Source organism: Scyliorhinus canicula, chromosome 7, assembly GCF_902713615.1.
Source record: "Scyliorhinus canicula chromosome 7, sScyCan1.1, whole genome shotgun sequence".
NCBI lineage: Eukaryota > Metazoa > Chordata > Chondrichthyes > Carcharhiniformes > Scyliorhinidae > Scyliorhinus > Scyliorhinus canicula.
Window position 1 is genome coordinate 203,099,556 of NC_052152.1, and position 20,165 is coordinate 203,119,720.

The window sequence follows — 20,165 nt, forward strand, 5'->3', positions numbered from 1 at the left end:
TACATTTAAACGTCCCACTAACACCCCAGCTGGGTGGGCCTCTGCCCGCTTACCACGGGAACGCATATTCCACTAGATGAACAATCAGTTCTCCCCCCCCCCCCCCCCCCCCCCCCCCCCACCGCCCCTCAATGGTCCTCGGGAGGGTTATCACAGATGGATTTCTGGAACAAGTAGGTGAGCCAGCACAGGACCGTTTACTCCGCGGTCAGAATCTAATGTTGCTCAGGAGGGTGCCCGCCCAACCTGAAATCATGCAAGAAACTGTTGGGTGAATGTCATGACATCGTCTCCCACTCAGGCAATATTTTGGTGTGTGGGCACATGTGAGATTCTGAAGTGCGCTTGCTGATGATCAAGCCAGGGACTAGTCCACTGTCCCTGGCTCCTTCACGCGCAAGAGGTGTGTCCAGCTGCAGCTCCTGTTAGACCGCTTGATGGCTCTGGAGCTGCGGTTGACTCACTTTGGAGCATCCATGACACTGAAAAAGTCGTGGTGAGGATGTTTAGTGAGTTGGTCACACCACAGATAAAGAGTGCTGAGGGAGATAGGAAATGGGTGACCAACAGGCAGAGCAAGAGTTGGTAGTGGTAGGCAGTGCAGGGGTCCCCTGCGGTCATCTCCCTCTAAAACAGGTATACCGTTTTGGATACTGTTGGGGGAGATGGCTCACCAGGGAACGGCAGTAGTAGCTAGGTTCACGGCACTATGACTGGCTCTGCTGCGCAGGAGGGCAGGAAAAGAGTGGTAGAGCTACAGTGATTGGTGATTCGATTGTATGGGGAGTTGACAGGCGTTTCTGCCGACGCAAATGAGTCTCCAGGAAGGTATGTTTTGGTCCCGGGTGCAAGGGTCCTGGATGTCTCAGAGCGGCTGCAGGACATTCTAAAGGGGGAGGGTGAACAGCCAGCTGTCATGGTGCATATAGGCACCAATGATATAAGTAAAAAACAGGATGAGGTCCTACATGATGAATTTAGGGAGTTAGGACATAAGCTAAAAAGTAGGACCTCAAAGCTAGTAATCTGAGGATTGCTACCCATGCCACGTGCTAGTCAGAGTAGGAATGACAGGATAGACAGAATGAATGCGTGGCTTGAGAGATTGTGCAGGAGGCATATATTCAAATGTTTGGGACGTTGGAACCGGTTCTGGGGGAGATGGGACCATTACAAATCGGATAGTCCACACGTGGGCAGGACTGGAACCAATGTTCCGGGGGGTTATTTGCTAGCGCTGTTGGGGAGGGTTTAAACTAATGTGGCAGGGGTGTGAGAACCAATGCAGGAAGTCAGAGTGTAATAAAGAAGGGATAGAAACAAAAGCCAGTAAGGAGAAAAGTGTAAGACAGATAAACAGATTGAACTGCATTTATTTCAATGCAAGAGGCCTGACGGGCAAGGGAGATGAACTCAGGGCATGGATAGGTACATGGGATTAGGATATTATAGCTATTACTGAAACATGGCTAAAGGTGGAGCAGGACTGGCAGCTCAATGTTCCGAGATACAGATGCTAAAGGAAAGATAGACCAGGAGATAGGAGAGGAGAGGGAGTTGTGTTTTTGATTAGGGACAACGTCATGGAGGTACAGAGAGAGGATATATCGAAGTGTTTGCCCACTGAGTCTATATGGGTAGAACTAAAAAATAAGAAGGGTGAGATCACTTTGACAGGACTGTACTATAGGCCCCCAAATAGTCAGCAGAAAATCAAGAAGCAAATAGGTAAGGAGATTACAGATAGCTGCCGGAAAAATAGGGTAGTAATAGTAGGTGACTTAAACTTTCCCAACATTAACTGGGACAGCTATAGGACTAGGGGTTTGGGTGGAGAGACATTTGTCGAGTGTATTCAGCAAGAATTTCTCATTCAATATATGAATTGCCCGACTAGAGAGGGAGAAAAACTTGACCTCCTCTTGGGTACAAGGAAGGGCAGGTGACGGAAGTGTTAGTGAGGGATCACTTTGGGACCAGTGACCATAATTCCATTAATTTTAAGATAGGTATGGAGAATGATAGTTCTGGCCCAAATGTTAAAATTCTAAATTGGGGCAAGGCCAATTTCGATGGTATTAGGCGGGAACTTTCAAAAGGTGATTGGGGGAGCCTGTTTACAGGCAAGGCGACAGCTGGTAAGTGGGAGTCTTTCAAAAGCCAGGAATAGATCTGGCTGGTCTGAAACCCCGAAGACCGCCACTATCTGGCATGGCTCCACCCTCACCCCCACCACTTTGGACATAGCCTCGAAGAAGGCTGTCCAGTACTCCACAAGTCTGGGGCAAGACCAGAACATGTGGGCGTGGTTGGCCGGGCCTCTTTAGCACCGTTCACATCTGTCCTCCAACTCCGGGAAGAACCTACTCATACGGTTTCTCGTTAAGTGGGCTCTGTGTACCACTTTTAGTTGCGTCAGGCTGAGCCTTGCGCACGTGGAGGTGGAGTTGACCCTATGCAGTGCTTCGCTGCATAGTCCCCACCCTATCTCCATCCCCAAGTCGTCCTCCCATTTCCTTCTTGTTGCGTCCAGTACGGTGTCGTCCCTTTCTACCAGTCGGTCATACACGTCGCTACAGTTCCCTTTCTCTAGGATACTTGCGTCCCGTAGGTCTTCCAGTAGTGTCTGTCGTGGCGGTTGTGGGTACGTCCTTGTCTCCTTTCGTAGGAAGTTTTTGAGCTGCAGGTACCGTAGCTCGTTCCCCCCAGCTAGCCGAAATTTCTCTGTCAGTTCGTCCAGTGTTGCGATCCTGTCGTCCGTGTATAGGTCCCTGACTGTCAGTGTCCCCCCGTCCTGCCTCCACCTTTTGAAGGTGGTGTCAGTCAGTGCTGGTTTGAACCTATGGTTGTTGCAGATGGGAGCCTTGTCCGACATTTTGTTCAGGCCAAATTGCTGCCGCAGTTGGTTCCAGGATTGGAGGGTGGCTGTCACCACTGGGCTGCTGGAGTGTTTTTTGGGTGGGGATGGAAGTGCTGCCGTGGCGAGGGCCCGGAGGGAGGTCCCCATGCAGGAGGCCTCCTCCGCACGCACCCACTCGGCTTCTGGCTCCTGGATCCATCCCCTTACTCGCTCGGCTGTTGCCGCCCAGTGGTAGAATTGTAGATTCGGGAGGGCTAGCCCCCCCCTGGATTTTGTTTTCTGTAGGACCTTCTTTGGGATCCTAGCATTTTTACCCCCCCATACGAATGCCATGATAAGTTTGTCCAGCGCTTTGAAGAAGGCCTTGGGGATGTAGATCGGAATGGATCTAAACAGGAAGAGGAACCTGGGCAATACGTTCATTTTGATCGTCTGGACTCTCCTCGCGAGGGAGAGTGGGAGTGTGTTCCATCTTTGCAGGTCCTTTTTTACTTCCTCCGCCAGGCTGGTGAGGTTCCATTTGTGGATCCCTTTCCAGTCATGGGCTATTTGGATCCCCAGGTAGCGGAATTTATGTCGGGCTTGTTTGAACGGCAGCCCCTTTAGTGCTGCCCCCCCCCCCCCCCCCCCCTCCCCCCCCCCCCCCCCCCCCCTGCTGGTGTACTGGGAAGATCTCGCTTTTGCTCATGTTGAGTTTGTAGCCCGAGAAGGCTCCAAACTCTTTCAGGAGCGCGATGATTCCGTCCATGCTGCTTTGTGGGTCCGAGATGTAGAGGAGCAGATCATCTGCATAGAGTGAGACTCTGTGCTCTCTGCCTCCCCTTCGGATCCCCCTCCAATTTCTTGCTGCCCTGAGCGCAATTGCTAGCGGTTCGATTGCTAGTGCGAACAGTAGCGGGGACAGTGGGCATCCTTGTCTGGTGCCCCTGTGCAGCTGGAAGTATTGGGAGTTGGTATTGTTGGTCCGTACACTCGCCATGGGGGCGTTGTATTGGAGCTTTACCCACGCGGTGAACCCTGTTCCAAGCCCGAACCGCTCCAGTACCTCTATGAGGTATTTCCATTCGACTCTGTCGAAGGCCTTTTCTGCGTCCAGGGAGACGATCACCTCTTGTGTTCTCTCCCCGGAGGGGATTTCACACCTCTTTAACCTGGGATTACCCCATATTTCTGGATCTGTAATGATTTGATTACCCGCAAATGCTCGCATTCCAAGCATTGTCTGGCATCTCTGACTTTGCCTGTATAAATGTTTCTGGAACATACCTCTCCATTCACCTGAGGAAGGAGCAGTGCTCCGAAAGCTCGTGTTTGAAACAAACCTGTTGGACTTTAACCTGGTGTTGTAAGACTTCTTACTATCCTGTAGATAATACACACGGCTGCTACTGTTGTCGGCTGCAGAGGGGTTCAATGTTTGGAAGAGGGAGCAATCAAGTGGGCTGTTTTGTCCTGGATGGTGTTGGGCTTCTTGATTGTTGTTGGAGCTGCACTCATCCAGGAAAGTGGAGTGTATTCCATTACACTCCGGACTTGTGCCTTGTAGAAGGTGGACCGGCTTTGGGAGTCAGGAGGTGAGTTACTCGCCACAGGGTTCCAAGCCTTTGTCCTGCCCTGGTAGCCACAATATTAATATGACTAGTCCAGTTCAGTTTCTGATCAATGGTAACCTCCAGGCTGCGGGGGAGTCAGCGATTGCAATGTTATTGAATGTCAAGGGCAATGGTTAGATCCTCTCTTCGAGGAGATGGTCATTGTCTGGTACTTGTATGGTAACCAGCGGAGAGTTCCCCCCCTGATTTCCATTGACTTCAGTTTTGCTAGGGTTCCTTGATGCCATACCCAGTCCAACGCTGCGTTTGCTGTCAAGGGCAGTCACTCTCACCTCATGTCTGGCATTCAGCTCTTTTGTCCATGTTTGAACCAAGGCTGTAATGAGTTCTGGATTGACCCTGGTGGAATCCAAACTGAGCGTTGTGAGTGGTTATTGCTGAGTAAGTGACGCTTGATAGCACTGCTGATGACTCCTTCCATGACTTTGCTGCTGACTGAGATTAGACTGATAGGGCGGTAAATGGCTGGGTTAGATTTGTCCTGTTTCTTGTGTATAGGACATGCCTAGGCAACTGTCTACATTGCTTGGTAGATGCCAGTGTTGTTGCTGTATTGGAGCAGCTTGGCTAGAGGTGTGGCAAGTTCTGGAGCACAAGTCTTCAATATTATTGCCGGAATATTCTCAGAGCCCATAGCCTTTGCAGTATCCAGTGCCGACAGCTGTTTCTTGATACCACGTGAAATGAATGGTGTTGGCTGAAGACTGACATCTGTGATACTGGCAACCTCCGGAGGAGACCAATATGGAGAATCATAGAACATAGAACAGTACAGCACAGAACAGGCCCTTCGGCCCTCGATGTTGTGCCGAGCAATGATCACCCTACTTAAACCGACGTAACCCGTATACCCGTAACCCAACAATCCCCCCATTAACCTTACACTACGGGCAATTTAGCATGGCCAATCCACCTAACCCGCACATCTTTGGACTGTGGGAGGAAACCGGAGCACCCGGAGGAAACCCACGCACACACGGGGAGGACGTGCAGACTCCACACAGACAGTGACCCAGCCGGGAATCGAACCTGGGACCTTGGAGCTGTGAAGCATTGATGCTAACCACCATGCTACCGTGAGGCCCCAATCCACTTGGCACTTCTGACTGAAGATTGTTGCGAATTCTTCAGCCTTTGTCTTTTGCACGGGTGTGTTGGGTTCCTTCAACATTGAGGATGGGGAATTTGTGGAGCCTCCTCCTCCAGTGAGTTGTTTAATTGTCCACTACATTTACGGCTGGATGTGGATGTGAATGCATTTGTTGTGGAATTCTTAGCTCTATTACGTGCTGCTTATGCTGTCTGCCAGAAACGTAGTCCTGTGCTGCAACATCACCAGGTTGATTTTTAGGTATTCCTGATGTTGCTCCTGGCATGCTCTCCTGCACTCTTCATTGAACCAATTTTTGTTAAGGACAATTAAAGTTGACATTTCCTTATGTATAAGTTAAACCAAACTGCAACAGTTGATTGTTGTTATTGCATAGAATCATTATTAAGCTATATAAGATATGTCAAAGCATTCTTGCCGAGTCAGCTGCAACCCAAAGGTAAAGCTGCTCAATTTGGTATGGGTGGCCAGTCATTGCTGTTAGTTATGTGAGGCCTGTACATTAGTTTTCATATAGCATAGTATGAAAGCACCAAAGAATGGTAGTTTTCACCATTTATTTATTGCTAATGCAATCTTGTACCATTGTTATAACCTGCATAAGACATACGGGTTGGAGCAATCAGTCTCCCTGTGAGTCTTGCCGAGTATGAGCTCGCCCGCGGGGGCGGGGAGCCCAAGGGCATTCATGATTGAGTTCTATATAAAATTGCCAGGTATGAAATGGACACGGCAGACCCAATCTGGGATTGATGTGTATTGTCAATATAATTGCTTTGCAATCAACATAATTTTCTTTTACCTACTCGATTCGGACTCATCTGTGGCCTACTAACTTTATGCCAAATAATCACATGTCAAATGGTTGACTGTATATTGATGTAAAATGCAAAGCTTTGAATGATCACACTCATTCCTTTTCTTTCAAGAGCTTTGTATTTTTATTTCTCGATGTGGAGATGCCGGCGTTGGACTGGGGTGAGCACAAGTAAGAAGTCTTACAACACCAGGTTAAAGTCCAACAGGTTTGTTTCAAACACGAGCTTTCGGAGCGCAGCTCCTTCTTCAGATGACTGGAGAGGTATGATCCAGAAACATTTATATAGACAAAGTCAGCGATGCCGGACAATGCTTGGAATGCGGGAATTTGCAGGTAATCAAATCGTTACAGATCCAGAGAGAGGGATAATCACAGGTTAAAGAGGTGTGAATTGTCTCAAGCCAGAACAGTTGGTGGAATTTTGCAAGTCCAGGCCAGATGGTGGGGAGTGGATGTAATGCGACATGAATCCAAGATCCCGGTTGAGGCCGCACTGATGCGTGCGGAACTTAGCTATACGTTTTTGCTCGGCAATTCGGCGTTGTTGCGTGTCCTGAAGGCTGCCTTCAATAACGCTTACCCGGAGATCCGAGGCTGAATGCCCTTGACTGCTGAAGTGTTCCCCGACTGGAAGGGAACATTCCTGCCTGGTGATTGTCGCACGGTGCCCGTTCATTCGTTGTCGCAGTGTCTGCATGGTCTCGCCAATGTACCACGCTTCGGGGCATCCTTTCCTGCAGCGTATGAGGTAGACTACATTGGTCGAGTCGCACGAGTATGTGCCGCGTACCTGGTGGGTGGTGTTTCCACATGTAATGGTGGTATCCAAGTCGATGATCTGGCATGTCTTGCAGAGATTGCCCTGGCAGGGTTGTGTGGTGTTGTGGTCGCTGTTCTGAAGGCTGGGTAATTTGCTGCGGTTGTTTGAAGGCCAGTAGTGGGGGTGTGGGGATGACCTTGGCAAGATGTTCATCTTCATTGATGATGTGTTGAAGGCTGCGAAAAAGATGTCGTAGTTTCTCCGCCCCAGGAAAGTACTGGACGACGAAGAGTACTCTGTCAGTGGTGTCCTGTGTTTGTCTTCTGAGAAGGTCGGTGCGGTTTTTTGCTGTGGCGCGTTGGAACTGTCGATCGACGAGTCGAGCGCCATATCCCGTTCGTACGAGGGCATCTTTCAGCATCTGTAGGTGTCTGTTACGCTCCTCCTCGTCTGAGCAGATCCTGTGTATACGGAGGGCTTGTCCATAGGGGATGGCTTCTTTAATGTGTTTTGGGTGAAAGCTGGAGAAGTGTAGCATCGTGAGGTTGTCTGTGGGCTTGCGGTAAAGCGAAGTGCTGAGGTGACATTCCTTGATGGAGATGAGTGTGTCCAAGAATGCAACAGAATTTGGAGAATAGTCCATGGTGAGTCTGATGGTGGGATGGAATTTATTGATCTCATCGTGATCCAGGCAGGAATGTTCCCTTCCAGTCGGGGAACACTTCAGCAGTCAAGAGCATTCAGCCTCGGATCTCCGGGTAAGCGTTATTCAAGGCAGCCTTCAGGACACGCGACAACGCCGAATTGCCAAGCAAAAACGTATAGCTAAGTTCCGCACGCGTGAGTGCGGCCTCAATCTTGGATTCATGTCGCATTACATCCACTCCCCACCATCTGGCCTGGACTTGCAAAATTCCACCAACTGTTCTGGCTTGAGACAATTCACACCTCTTTAACCTGTGATTATCCCTCTCTCTGGATCTGTAATGATTTGATTACCTGCAAATTCTCGCATTCCAAGCATTGTCCGGCATCACTGACTTTGTCTATATAAATGTTTCTGGATCATACCTCTCCAGTCATCTGAAGAAGGAGCTGCGCTCCGAAAGCTCGTGTTTGAAACAAACCTGTTGGACTTTAACCTGGTGTTGTAAGACTTCTTACTGTTTTTATTTCTCAGTATGGTTACTGTTGGAGGTTAGATATTTATGAGTCAAGAAGGCCTGTTACGTGGCTGTTTCACAACAGGTAATACTGAAGAAACTTCAGTATTTGATTCAGCTTTAATTTAAACATTTCATTTGTCATAATAATGAATGAAAATACGGAATTACATTCAATAATGTTGAATTTTAAATAGGACCTATGAATTTTTAAAAATGGACATACATGCAGAAAATGGTTAAGGATGTAAAGGCAGTCACTGGCTGAATTATTGGAAAGACAATAGAACCACACCCTGTTCCCAGTCAAAGATACTTTTAAAGCATTTAGAAATTAGTTGCCTCCTTTGGTGGAGAAAATGGAAGATCATGGGAGGTCATCTCTTCAAGAGATACCCTTTCTGTTAAGTCCAAATGGATTTGTAGATTTCACCTACCAGGAATACACAGAGTGGTGTAGGAATTTCTCTCTTCTTGTTGAAATCAGCCAAGATCACTGCTGAAAAGAAAACATGATGTGGAGATGCCGGCGTTGGACTGGGGTGAGCACAGTAAGAAGTCTTACAACACCAGGTTAAAGTCCAACAGGTTTGTTTCAAACACGAGCTTTCGGAGCACGGCTCCTTCACCTGAAGAAGGAGCCGTGCTCCGAAAGCTCGTGTTTGAAACAAACCTGTTGGACTTTAACCTGGTGTGAAAAGAAAACAGGCAAGCATTCCTGCCAAACTGCAAACACTCGAATCTCAAAACCGATGTCTACTAGAATTTGTAAACTGACAGTTCACCTGCTAGAGTCAGTGCTCCTGGAATCTCGAATTGCAACGGCCGCAAGCTCAATCATCTACTCCTCGTGAGTCAAGGACTGTTTCATACATAGTTTTCTTTTTAACACTGAGCTGCCTTGGACTCAAATTCTGACTACTAATCTGTCTGAATGTATATACATGTGTTTTATCATTTTCTTGCCGTTAGTAGTTAATTAACTCATCCTGGCTTTGTAGCAGAGTCACCGATGCAGCAGAAAATCGGAAAATTGGGATCGGCGCTTGGCATTGGTGGGCGCCGATTCGAACATGATGCTCTGACACCCGCTGGCAACGGGATCGAGGTTTGCGCCTCCGACCAGCAGGAGAACGCAAATGGGTCTTAATGCCACTCTATTCTCTGACCCTCTGTAATTCTCTGGTCCACTGGGCTAAAACGTGAGCCTGATGTGGTGGACGTCGCGGTGGGTCAAGGGAGTAATTCCTTAAGGGACTTGCCTCCAAAGTTAATCTGAGGGCCACCCTCCCTCTCACAATGCACAACCTGCCCACCCCACCCTCCCCTACACCCTCCCAACGAGACCCCCATAATGGGAGTACGGCCCCTTAATAGGGTGACCCCTCCCCGACTAAAGGTACCCCCTCACCACTGTACACAGACTCCCCTCCTTGCCTGGAAGCGAGAGAGCAGTCCAGACAGGGGCTGTAAAAACACATTACCACTGTAACACTTACCTGGAAGCTCCACGTGTCCACTCCTGGAAGGAGAACAGCTGTGACCTATGTTTGAACCCCTCAGATCCATTAGGTACAAGCCATTCATTAATTTATAGTAGTGGGCTGTGATTGACAGCTATTATACACTAGTTCCATGTCTGGTGTGTAGTAATAGATACTGCACTGACTGATGTTTTTCAATATGTGTGAGAACATTGGTTACTACTAATGGTCTTATTTAATAGTGAAAGTGTCGTAACCTACACGAGACCCATGGTAGCACAGTGATTAGCACTGCTGTGTCACAGCTCCAGGTACTTGGGTTCAATTCCGGCCTCGGGTGACTGTGCGTGTGGAGTTTGCACTTTCTCTCTGTGTCTGCGTGGGTTTCCTCCGGATGCTCTGGTTTCCTCCCACAGTCCAAAGATGTGAAGTTAAGGTGGATTGGCCATGATCAATTGCCCCTTAGTGTCTAAAAGGTTAGGTGGGGTTACAGGGTTAGGGGGATAGGGTCGGGGCTGGGCCTAGGTATGGTACGCTTTCAGACTGTTGGTTTTTCAAGTTGCAGACTCGATGGGCCAAATGGCCTCCTTCTGCATTGAAATGATTCTATGATGCTTGTCTTGTGCAGGTTACAACAAAAAGTAATAAAGGATTGCATAAGTAAGTCATCTCCATGTTTACCATCAATACGTTATGAAATGTGTATTGTAGTCAGTGAGGAGTCACGAATAGGTAAGTTTATTTGCTACTCACAGTTAGGAAATATAGCAGCTAACAACACCCTGGTTTAATAATAATCTTTATTAATGTCACAAGTAGGCTTACTTGCAATGAAGTTACAGTGAAAATCGAACCTGGGACCCTGGCGCTGTGAAACAACAGTGCTAACCACTGTGCTAACGTTCCACCCTATATGGCTTAACTTCACCAAGACTGGGTCCTTCTGCGTCCATTCGTGAACTTATACAGCGGTAACTGGCAAGATATCCATAAAACTTAAGGTTGATACGACCTCATCAATCGCTGGTGGAGATGGGTCAATAACGGGAGTTGGCTCAGAGAGCTTGTGTTTGCGGTCGCGAGTCAGGTCGATACTCAAACATGTACTTGATCGCTGCTAACAGGAGGGCCCAATGCTGTATCTGGGCAGATGCTATTGGTGGAATTTCCTTGCCCTCTTAAAACAACACAACCAATGGCTTGTGGTCCGTTACGATCATAAAACAATGCCCATACACGTACTGGTGGAATTTTTTCACCTGAAAATGTTGGCCAAATTCCAATGGGTAGGCTATGGGCCTTTCCGTTCTGTCGTCCATGTGGTGGGATAACATTACCCCAATTCCGTTCAGGGAGGCATCACAAGTGACCAAAAGAGGCTCTGAGTGGTTGGAGTGGGTCAACAAGCCCGATGAGGACACGGCCACTCCTGGTGTTTTTTCAATAGCGCATGTTGTGGTGTGAGGATAGTCACCAAGTTAGGAATGAATTTCTTGTAATAATTCATGAGTCATAAGAACGACTGCGATTCGGTCGCATTCCCACGCTTCTCCTCTACTGGGTGCAAGCTGTCCCAGTCGACACAGTACCCTAAGAACGTGACCTATTTTGCGTGAAAAACACATTTTCCTGCCATAAGGTGGAGGATTTCCTCTAAGTTGCTCAGGTGCTCCTTTTCAGTGCCTCTGGTGATCAGGACATCGTTCAAGTAAATCGCCACCACCCGTGGAAGCCCTTGGAGGTTGTTCTCCATGACTCTCTGAAAAATGACGCAAGCCAATGACACATTGAATGACAACCATGTGTATTCGTAGAGGCCCCTATGGGTATTAATGGTTACAATCCTTTTGGAAGCTGCATCTAGCTCCAATAGAGGTATGCATGACTCATGTTGAGTTTGGAAAATTAATGTCCTCCAGCCAACTTTGCGCAGAGATCCTCCATTCGTGGGATTGGGTATCCGTCCAAACGAGATAATTTGTTCATTGTTATCTTATAATCCCCACACAGGCGGACGGTTTTATCCAGTTTCAGTACTGGGACTACAGGCGCTGCCCACTCCCCAAATTGTGGCCGGAGGATTCGTAGGCTTTCCAACCAATTTGGCTCATGCCGTACCTTTGTCAGCAATGTGAAAGGGACTGGGTGGGCCCTGAAGTACTTCGTTTGGGCCTCAAGGTCTATGTGAATCTTGGCCATGGCACCTTTGATCTTACCCAGGCCCTCCTGCAACACCTCGGGGAACTTCCTCAAAATCTTGTATAATACTGCAGTGCTCATCCTGAAAATCCGTTCCCAGTCCAAACATAGCCTCTACAACTAAACATGGTAGACTCGGGCTGGGACCCCATACTACTATTAAGGGAAAACGGACAGACTGCTGTCCGTAGACAACTGGGGTCATTGTTGTATCCACAATGGCAAACGGTTCTCCCGTGTGTGTTGCCAACTGCACCTTAGTGTCCGTCAAATTCAAACGCTGGATACCTCTCCTGACCTTTTTGAAAGTCTGTTATCCTATCCTAGAGACCGCAGCCCCTGTGACCAGTTCCATTACAGATGGGTGACCATTCAACTGGATGGTGATTTTGATGGGGGCAGCTCAATGCAATTCAACTGCATGCACTCATCTTCACCTGGGGTGCTAGATGGAAGCTCCTGGCTCTTGGCAGACCCGTCCCTCGACCAGGGCGACGCACTTGGTGGCTAACCTGGTGTTCCTGGTCCCTGTGGCTTCTCCAGCCTTAGGTGCAGCACCTCTGTGAGCCATCCTCCAGTGGTTCAGGAGAAACGCCTTGCCTGGCCGTAGTGGCCCTTGGCCAAAGGGCATGGCCCCGACGTTGTTCGGATGAGGGCTGAGTCCCCGAGGCTTTGTTCTTAGGGGGCGGCATTTGTCTTAATGGGGGGCATCCTATGCTATTCACTTCCATTTTCGACATGTATCATGGCACATGGCCACCCATGTGAACTTGAGGGTTCTTTGATCCCCAAGTACAGTCGGTTGGTTGTTGCTGTGAGACACTAGCCTCACCCTCCTGATACCCAGCAACCAACCTTCAACGCTTGACACTTAAAGATTCAATCACTATCCCTGACTTGGAGAATAAGGACAGCTGAGAGTGGTGAAAGATAAATGATGATGACCGATTGGTTGAGCAAACCTGACTCAAATGTAAGAACTCTCAAAGGCAGAGAAGGGCACCACTAATAGGCACCGTGGATACTCAGGATTGGACATCCCATGATCTTATTGCTGACATGCCTTTAGATTTAATACACCAGTGCATGAAGTCTTACTTAAAGGTTAACGGCACCTCACATATTGCCTTTCTCCCCACCTAGAACATTACTGTCTTGCCTTTTCTCTATGGGTTACATGCAGCCAGCCCCTTAGGATGGCACTGTGGCACAGTGGTCAGCACTACTGCCTCACAGCGCAGGAGATCCGGGGTCAATTCCAGCCTTGCATGAATGTGTGGAGTTTGCACATTCTCCCTGTGTCTGTGTTGGTTTCCTCCGGATGCTCTGGTGTCCTCCCACAGTCCAAAGATTAGGTTAGGTGGATTGGTCATGCTAAATTGCCAAGTTTGCACATTTGGATGCATGAATAGGACAAGATTGAGCTTGACTATCACCCTTGCAGTCAAATATGTCAGCCAGCACTCACTGTCAAAGTTTGCAAAAGAATAATAATAATAATCTATATTAGTGTTACCAGTAGGCTTTAACATAGCAATTAAGTTACTGTGAAAAGCCCCTAGTTGCCACACTCCGGCGCCTATTTGGGTACACTGAGGGAGAATTCAGATTGCCCAATTCATCTAACAAGCACATCATTTGAGACTTGTGGGAGGAAACCGGCACAGCCAGAAGAAACCCACGCAGACACAGGGAGAACGTGCAGACTCCACACAGACAGCGACCCAAGCCAGCAATCGAACCCAGGTCCCTGGCGCTGTGAAGCTACAGTGCTAACCACTGTGCTACCGTGCCGCTATTGCATGCAACAGTACTACGACTGTAACTACTGAAACAAGTTTACTTTAGAACTGCAATGAAGTATCAAACTGGCCACGCTCCCTTTTGGAAGACGAATCATTTAACCCCAGGTTGTGAAAATCAGACGCCTGTGGATTCCAGCTCGATGTTTTCACGTGGGAGTTCATTTATTGCTTTAAGTGTGGGAAAATCGCAATCCGTTTCCCACCAATCGCACTGGCATTCGCACCCGAAATTACACTGTTAATTTTCACAAAAATTCCTCCCATAGTCTACAGTACACAAGAACCCTGTCAGATTCTCCCTTCAAGGTTTCTTTGACTCCCCAAATTGTGGCAAACGAGGGATTTGACTTCTGTTCAGACACACATTTCATAAACTTAGTGGACCATCAGAGGAGAACATTAATTGCATTCAACATATTTACACTTGCACTCTGCCTTTTATCTTAGTCTATTTCATTTATTTGTTCTGTAGTATCGTTCCATGCTTTCACTATACTGATTGTATTTTTTCTCCTTCAGTTACAGAGTGTGAATCATATTGTATTTTTCCTGAACTCTCTGCTGAAAGGAGAACTGAAAGGAGTCAAGGGGGTGAGGCAACATTGACTGTTTTTTAAAAAAAAAAATCATTAAGTGGGATCTCAGTTATGTAGCAGTTAATGATGAGTAATGTCCTGGTTTTGCAATTCTTCCAACGGTAGTTGCAGGTCATTACTTATGTAGAAGCAAGTAGAAGCATTTAAAAAAAAATCTATTGCAGCACTAAACCATGCAGACCAGAGTTCAACTTTTAGTGCAGACTGAATTTGCTGAATTCAGCCAAGGCAGCAATTGAGATACTAAATCAGCCTAAGCACCCTGAACTGAACAGTGAAAATAAGTCAGTTTTCATACTCTTCATAACTATTGATTGACTCCCTGCAGACAAATGTTTATGTGTAGTTAACGGTCGAGGATTAGGCTCAAATCCAATGTATTTGTTAACTCCTATCTAGGCTCACCACACGGACTGCAGCAACTTAAGCGGCAGCTCGTCACCACTTTTTAATTGAGGGATGGCAATAAATGCTGACCTTGACAATAATGCCCACATCCCATGAAGAAATAAAAGAAAAAGTGTAAGGCTGCAGCCATGACTGAATCAAACGGTGATGCCAAAGAGAAATTTGTAACATATGTAGTATAATATTTTAAGGATAGACTTATTAACTATTTAGCACCAGATTCTACAACATTAAATATATTGACACAAGAATTTCAGATAATCCAATCCCAGTCATGTTATTGCAATGGGAATGAATTCTATTCAGTGCTTTTTGTTGCTTTTTCCACTTTTTTGCAGGATTTAAAGAAGCCCTTTGAAAAAGCTTGGAAAGATTATGAAGGCAAAGCGTGAGTTTACAAACATCCATCAGATTATGAAGCTCTAAATGATTAGAAATGCATTATATTTTCTGTCTCTCTTTTGTTCTGTGATAAGCACTATCATTGATCATAGAATGATGTAAAACAGGAGAGCATTCAACCCATCATGCCTATGTCAGCTCTTTGAAAGAGCTAATTAGTCCACTTTCCAGCTTTTCCTCATAGCCCTGCAAATCTATATATATTTATATTATCTCTATATACACAATTCCCTTTTGTAATTTATTATTGAGCCCTCTTCCACTTTCCTTTTAGGCAGAGCATTTGAAATTATAACAACTCACTGCATTAAAATGAAATTGCCAATCCTGCTAAAACGGTAGCAGCATTTTGGTAAAGATAGGGGATGGGATTCTCAATTTTCGTGAACCTGGCGTGGTGGCTCCGGGCAGTGTCCAGCGCCCCCACAGATGGTGGTGGCGGGGTGGTGCTGTTCCATTAGCAGGGGTTGGGGGGACTAGTGGGGGGTTATCTGGGGTTAGCAAGGGGGGTACTATTGGCAGACCAGGTCCGCGCGTGGCCTGCGCCATGTTGTACTACGCAGCCGCCGCAGGCCGCCGCATGCTGATGCACGGTCACGGACCTGGCCATTCTGTATCCGTATCTGCAGGTAAGGCTTTACATGGCGCGGCTGCTAGCCCCCCACCGGGCAGAGCATTGGTGCGGGAGCGGCGCCAATGTTTTGGTCGTACGACTAGATCAGGGGTGGGCAAACTACGGCCCGCGGCCCGACAAAGGTTTTTATGCGGCCCACCAATGAGGTGCCCGGAATCATAACTGGCATTTTTGAAAAGCCGCTGGGGAAAAGCCGTTTTTCCCCAGCGGCTTTTCAAAAATGCCGGTTATGATTCCGGGCACCTCATTGGCGGGCCGCATAAAAACGCGCGTAGTGGGGTGGATGAGTGGGGCTGTCTCATTGGTCGGTTTAGTTGGGTGTGCGACCAATAGGAGTCCAGGTTACAAACAATAAGCCTTATTATTGTTTGTAACCTGGACTCCTATTGGTCGCACACCCAACTAAACCGACCAATAAGGCAGCCCCACTCATCCACCCCACTACACGCGTTTTTATCGTTGACTCGGCCAGGCTGTGCTTCTGTCAGTGTTAAGGATCAGCACAAGCAACTTGGCACCTGATTTCAACAAACTGGTAAATGACTGCAGTCAGATGCATCATTCTCATTGACATTGTTCTGTTACTTACTGAGGTACTTTGTTTTTCAAATAAATGTGTTTTTTTTTCTTTAAAGACCTTTTATTTTGGCTATTTTAAATATTAATTATTTTACTTAATACACTATGCGGCCCTTTGAAATTGTGAATTTCTGAATGTGGCCCTTGCACGGAAAAGTTTGCCCACCCCTGGACTAGATGCTTCCTCTGGACATAGCCGCAAAATCGGAAAATCCAACCCAATGTTAATTCCTTGAAGAATTCCCCCAGAAATGGATTTTCAGACCAAAGTACAATGAATGTTGACTTATGGTTTTCAAGGAAGTCTCTTTTTTCCTGTCTGCCATAAAAGAGGATCAGCTTATAATAATAATAAATATTTATTGTCACAAATAGGCTATGAAGTTACTGTGAAAAGCCCCTAGTCGCCACTATGTTGTGTCTTGATCTTCTCGAATGATGCCGTAATTATATATACCACTTGAACAAACCTGATCAATATTTTCACTAGACACTCTTCTGTACAATACTGGCTGCAATCCGATTTAAACCTTAGTTGACAAAATCTATTATCACAATAACGGAACTGACATTTGATATGCAGGATTGCAGCGGAGATTTGTAAAAATTAAGCTCACAATCTATTGTGCAAGATGACACTTAAATTTGATAGGCTTCCCCATGCTTGGCCCAGAGAGGAGGAAACCCCTTGTGTTGGTGAGAATGGGTACCTGGAGCAGCAACTAACTAGAATTTGTGGAGCCAAGGCTCCTCAAGGGCTCACACAAGTAATGAACAACCGGCCTTTGCAATTCCCTTCAACTGGGCCGCCAGCTGAGACTGATCAGAATTTGCACAGAGCAAACTCCACTCAATTCAGCCCAAATTGGATCTTGGTTCCTGTGTACCTCATGTAATGATTGTAGGAATTTCAAATATATTGCATTGTAGGCATTTGGTGCAGTAAGGGTTAAACACCTGGGTTAGTATGTGCATGATTGCAGTAATCATGTTTTCAAATGAACCCTAGTTTGATATGTTGTAGGGTGAATCCTAGTTTGATATGTAAAAGGGTGAATCCTACTTTAATATATTATAGGGTGAATCCTAGTTTGAAGTATAAGAGGGTGAATCCTCGTTTGAAGGTTGGGAGCCAGGGGTGCAATGAAAGCATTTTAAAAAGCTTGGGCTAATAGAATGTTGTTTTGATTATGGGGATTCCCTATGGAGTTAATTAAATTTCAGCTTGGCAAGATGATGTCATTACTGGGTGGAGCTAAGGTAACAACATTTTTCAGGAAAAGCAGTTCAGTGCAGTTCGAGATGAAGCTGTGACCACAAGCCAAGCAGTTTTCTCTCTGCAGTTCAGTTAAAAGATATGTTTGCAGACAGGAGAGTAGTGTGGTTGGAAAGGTGAAAAAACAGCTTCTGAAGAAATACAAACAGAGTTTCTGCATGGTTTTATTGGAGCCAGATCTTGTTTTTATAAGTGTCAAAACATCTCTCTTTCTCAAAGAACATCTCTGTAAAGAAAGTATTCCTGAGTGCCAGTGGTATTTAATTGTGCTGAGATTTTTTCCCCTTGTTGTTTGAGTGGGAGTAAAGATAGCAGTTAAGGGTATTGTATTCATTGCGTTAAGTAGAATTATTTGAGGGGTAATTGTAAGTTATTTTCTGGTGTGATGGTAAAGATATTCATATACTGTGTTAGTAATAAAGTTTGTTTTAATATACCATATCCCTATTTCTTCGTGCAATCACTCCTGGAGCGAGATATTCTTTCTCACAGAGTAAAAAATGTTAATAAAATATTGGGGTTTATATCCAGAATCCTAGCTACTGTTGGGTTCTGGTATGGGATCATAATACACATGAGACCAATTTAGGCAAGTGAAATTAAACCGTAAGTATCTTAAGCACTGTTTCACGTGGTTTGGCCAATCATGGGAAGAAAATATATTGTTCGTCCTTTGAGGTGAAGGTAACTATGTTCATTATCTGGAGTGTTTGGCAGGATTCCGGTGGGTATTTCAATGTCTTAGGTTGATCAATGCTGGAAGGTTCTGTTGCAAATAGGACAGGGCATTGCAAACAATTGAGAATTAGACAAGTTGCTGCCTCAGGATGTTCCTCCTTGCATTTTCACTCTGACTCTGATATGCTCTTGCTTTTGAAAGAGGCTGCATTGTTTTCTATTTGGTTTTGTCTGGTGCAGCAATCCTGAGCAAGCTTCTCCCCGGACTTTGGGCCGATATCAAAATAAAATATACTTATATAAATCAAAGCACCATTTAATCCTCCAAGTCTGTCTTAGAATTTTTATATGTTTGAAGAAGTGTGTGATTAATAAGTATTCATTCTTGGGATCGCCAGACAGACTGCAGAGTATTTTCTTCTGTATTTTTATAGTATCCTAAGTTTAATTTTCCAAATGAGAAGGTCACACTTTATTCAACAGATGGAAATATTAATGAAATGACATGTAATTACTGAGGATCTCTCAAGGACATTAATGCAAATGCTGATAGCCACAAGAGTAAACTTTATATTTACAGCTGCTCTTTTATGTTTCAGTAAATTGAAATACTTAGGTACGCTGCAGGATTAATTTTTGGCTGTAACCAATATAGATATAGGGTGCTATATTCGTAGAAATCAGCAAAGGCTGAAGGCATGCAAGAAAACAGCATTGAACCCATCGATGGCAACAGCGGCTTTCCCATTGTATCATTGGTTCCACACCTTATCATTGGCGGGATGGTCTCTGATTCGTCCACCCCGTCATTACCTCAGTGTTGCAACATCGGGGTGTCACATTTAAAGGCTGCCCAATGCACACCAGCCACAGGTCACCAGGAAGTGAGGCTGCCAGGAAATCTGCCCTGGAAATATTTGAAGCCTCCCTATAGAGACTTCCCATTGCTGTTGAGGCCTTCCGTAACAGAATCAGGGCATAAACCTAGCAGCTAGATCACAAACCCAGCATGGGAGGTGGTGGAAACGGTTGGGAGCACCAACGCCATGCAGAAAAGGATAGCCATTCAGTATCACAAGAGGATACATGATGATCTCGGTTCTCAGGGTAAGTCACTCTTGTCATTACTCTCAACTCACACACCCATAGGGATCTCGCTCAGACACCAACACTCACTCTCCCACACATATCTTCAACTCCCCTGTGGGGCATGTCCTGATCACCTCACTGGTCCCACTCACCATCCACACATGTAGGCATCCTTATCACCTGCCCCTGATCATCCACGTCCTCCTTACACTCTCCATCTGTTTTCATGGAGGAGAATATGGCATAGAACTAGAGGGAGAGATGCCAGCCAAGTAGAGGGATGCCAGAATGCAAGGTTCCACACAGACTTCAAGGACAGAGCCATCCAACTAGCCAGGGAGGTCCTTACTTTCAGCGCAGAAGGAGGTCACTTGGCCCATCGAGTCTGTATTGACCTTCCAAAAGAGCACTCTACTTAGGCCCACTCCCTTGCCCTATCTTTGTAGCCCCACGCATTGATAATACCAATCTACCTAACCTGCACATCTTTGGCCGCTCCTGTGCTAATGGTGAGGTCAGTGGTGGTAAACCAACTGAGGGTCTAGCGCTGCATCATCTAACAGTCAACAATGCTGTGAGTCATGTTTCCTGTTTCTAAAGGCCCCTGCCATGCACTAATGAACTCTTACTTCTTTTGCAGACACATGTGGGAAGCAGCCTAGAGAGTCCACCAACCCGGTCCTCAACT

At 46.4% G+C, this 20,165-nt stretch overlaps 1 protein-coding gene across 3 annotated transcripts in view; it reads left to right on the forward strand.

The window, feature by feature from the left end:
- The window catches only part of unm_sa1614 (un-named sa1614), a 319,542-nt gene that overhangs the window by 126,795 nt on the left and 172,582 nt on the right, over positions 1 to 20,165 (forward strand). For all 3 annotated transcript variants that reach the window (XM_038803728.1, XM_038803726.1, XM_038803727.1), the window contains 2 exons: positions 14,335 to 14,406; positions 15,158 to 15,207. In XM_038803728.1, the coding sequence (XP_038659656.1) occupies positions 14,335 to 14,406; positions 15,158 to 15,207 (122 nt within the window). The remainder of the gene's footprint in view (positions 1 to 14,334; positions 14,407 to 15,157; positions 15,208 to 20,165) is intronic.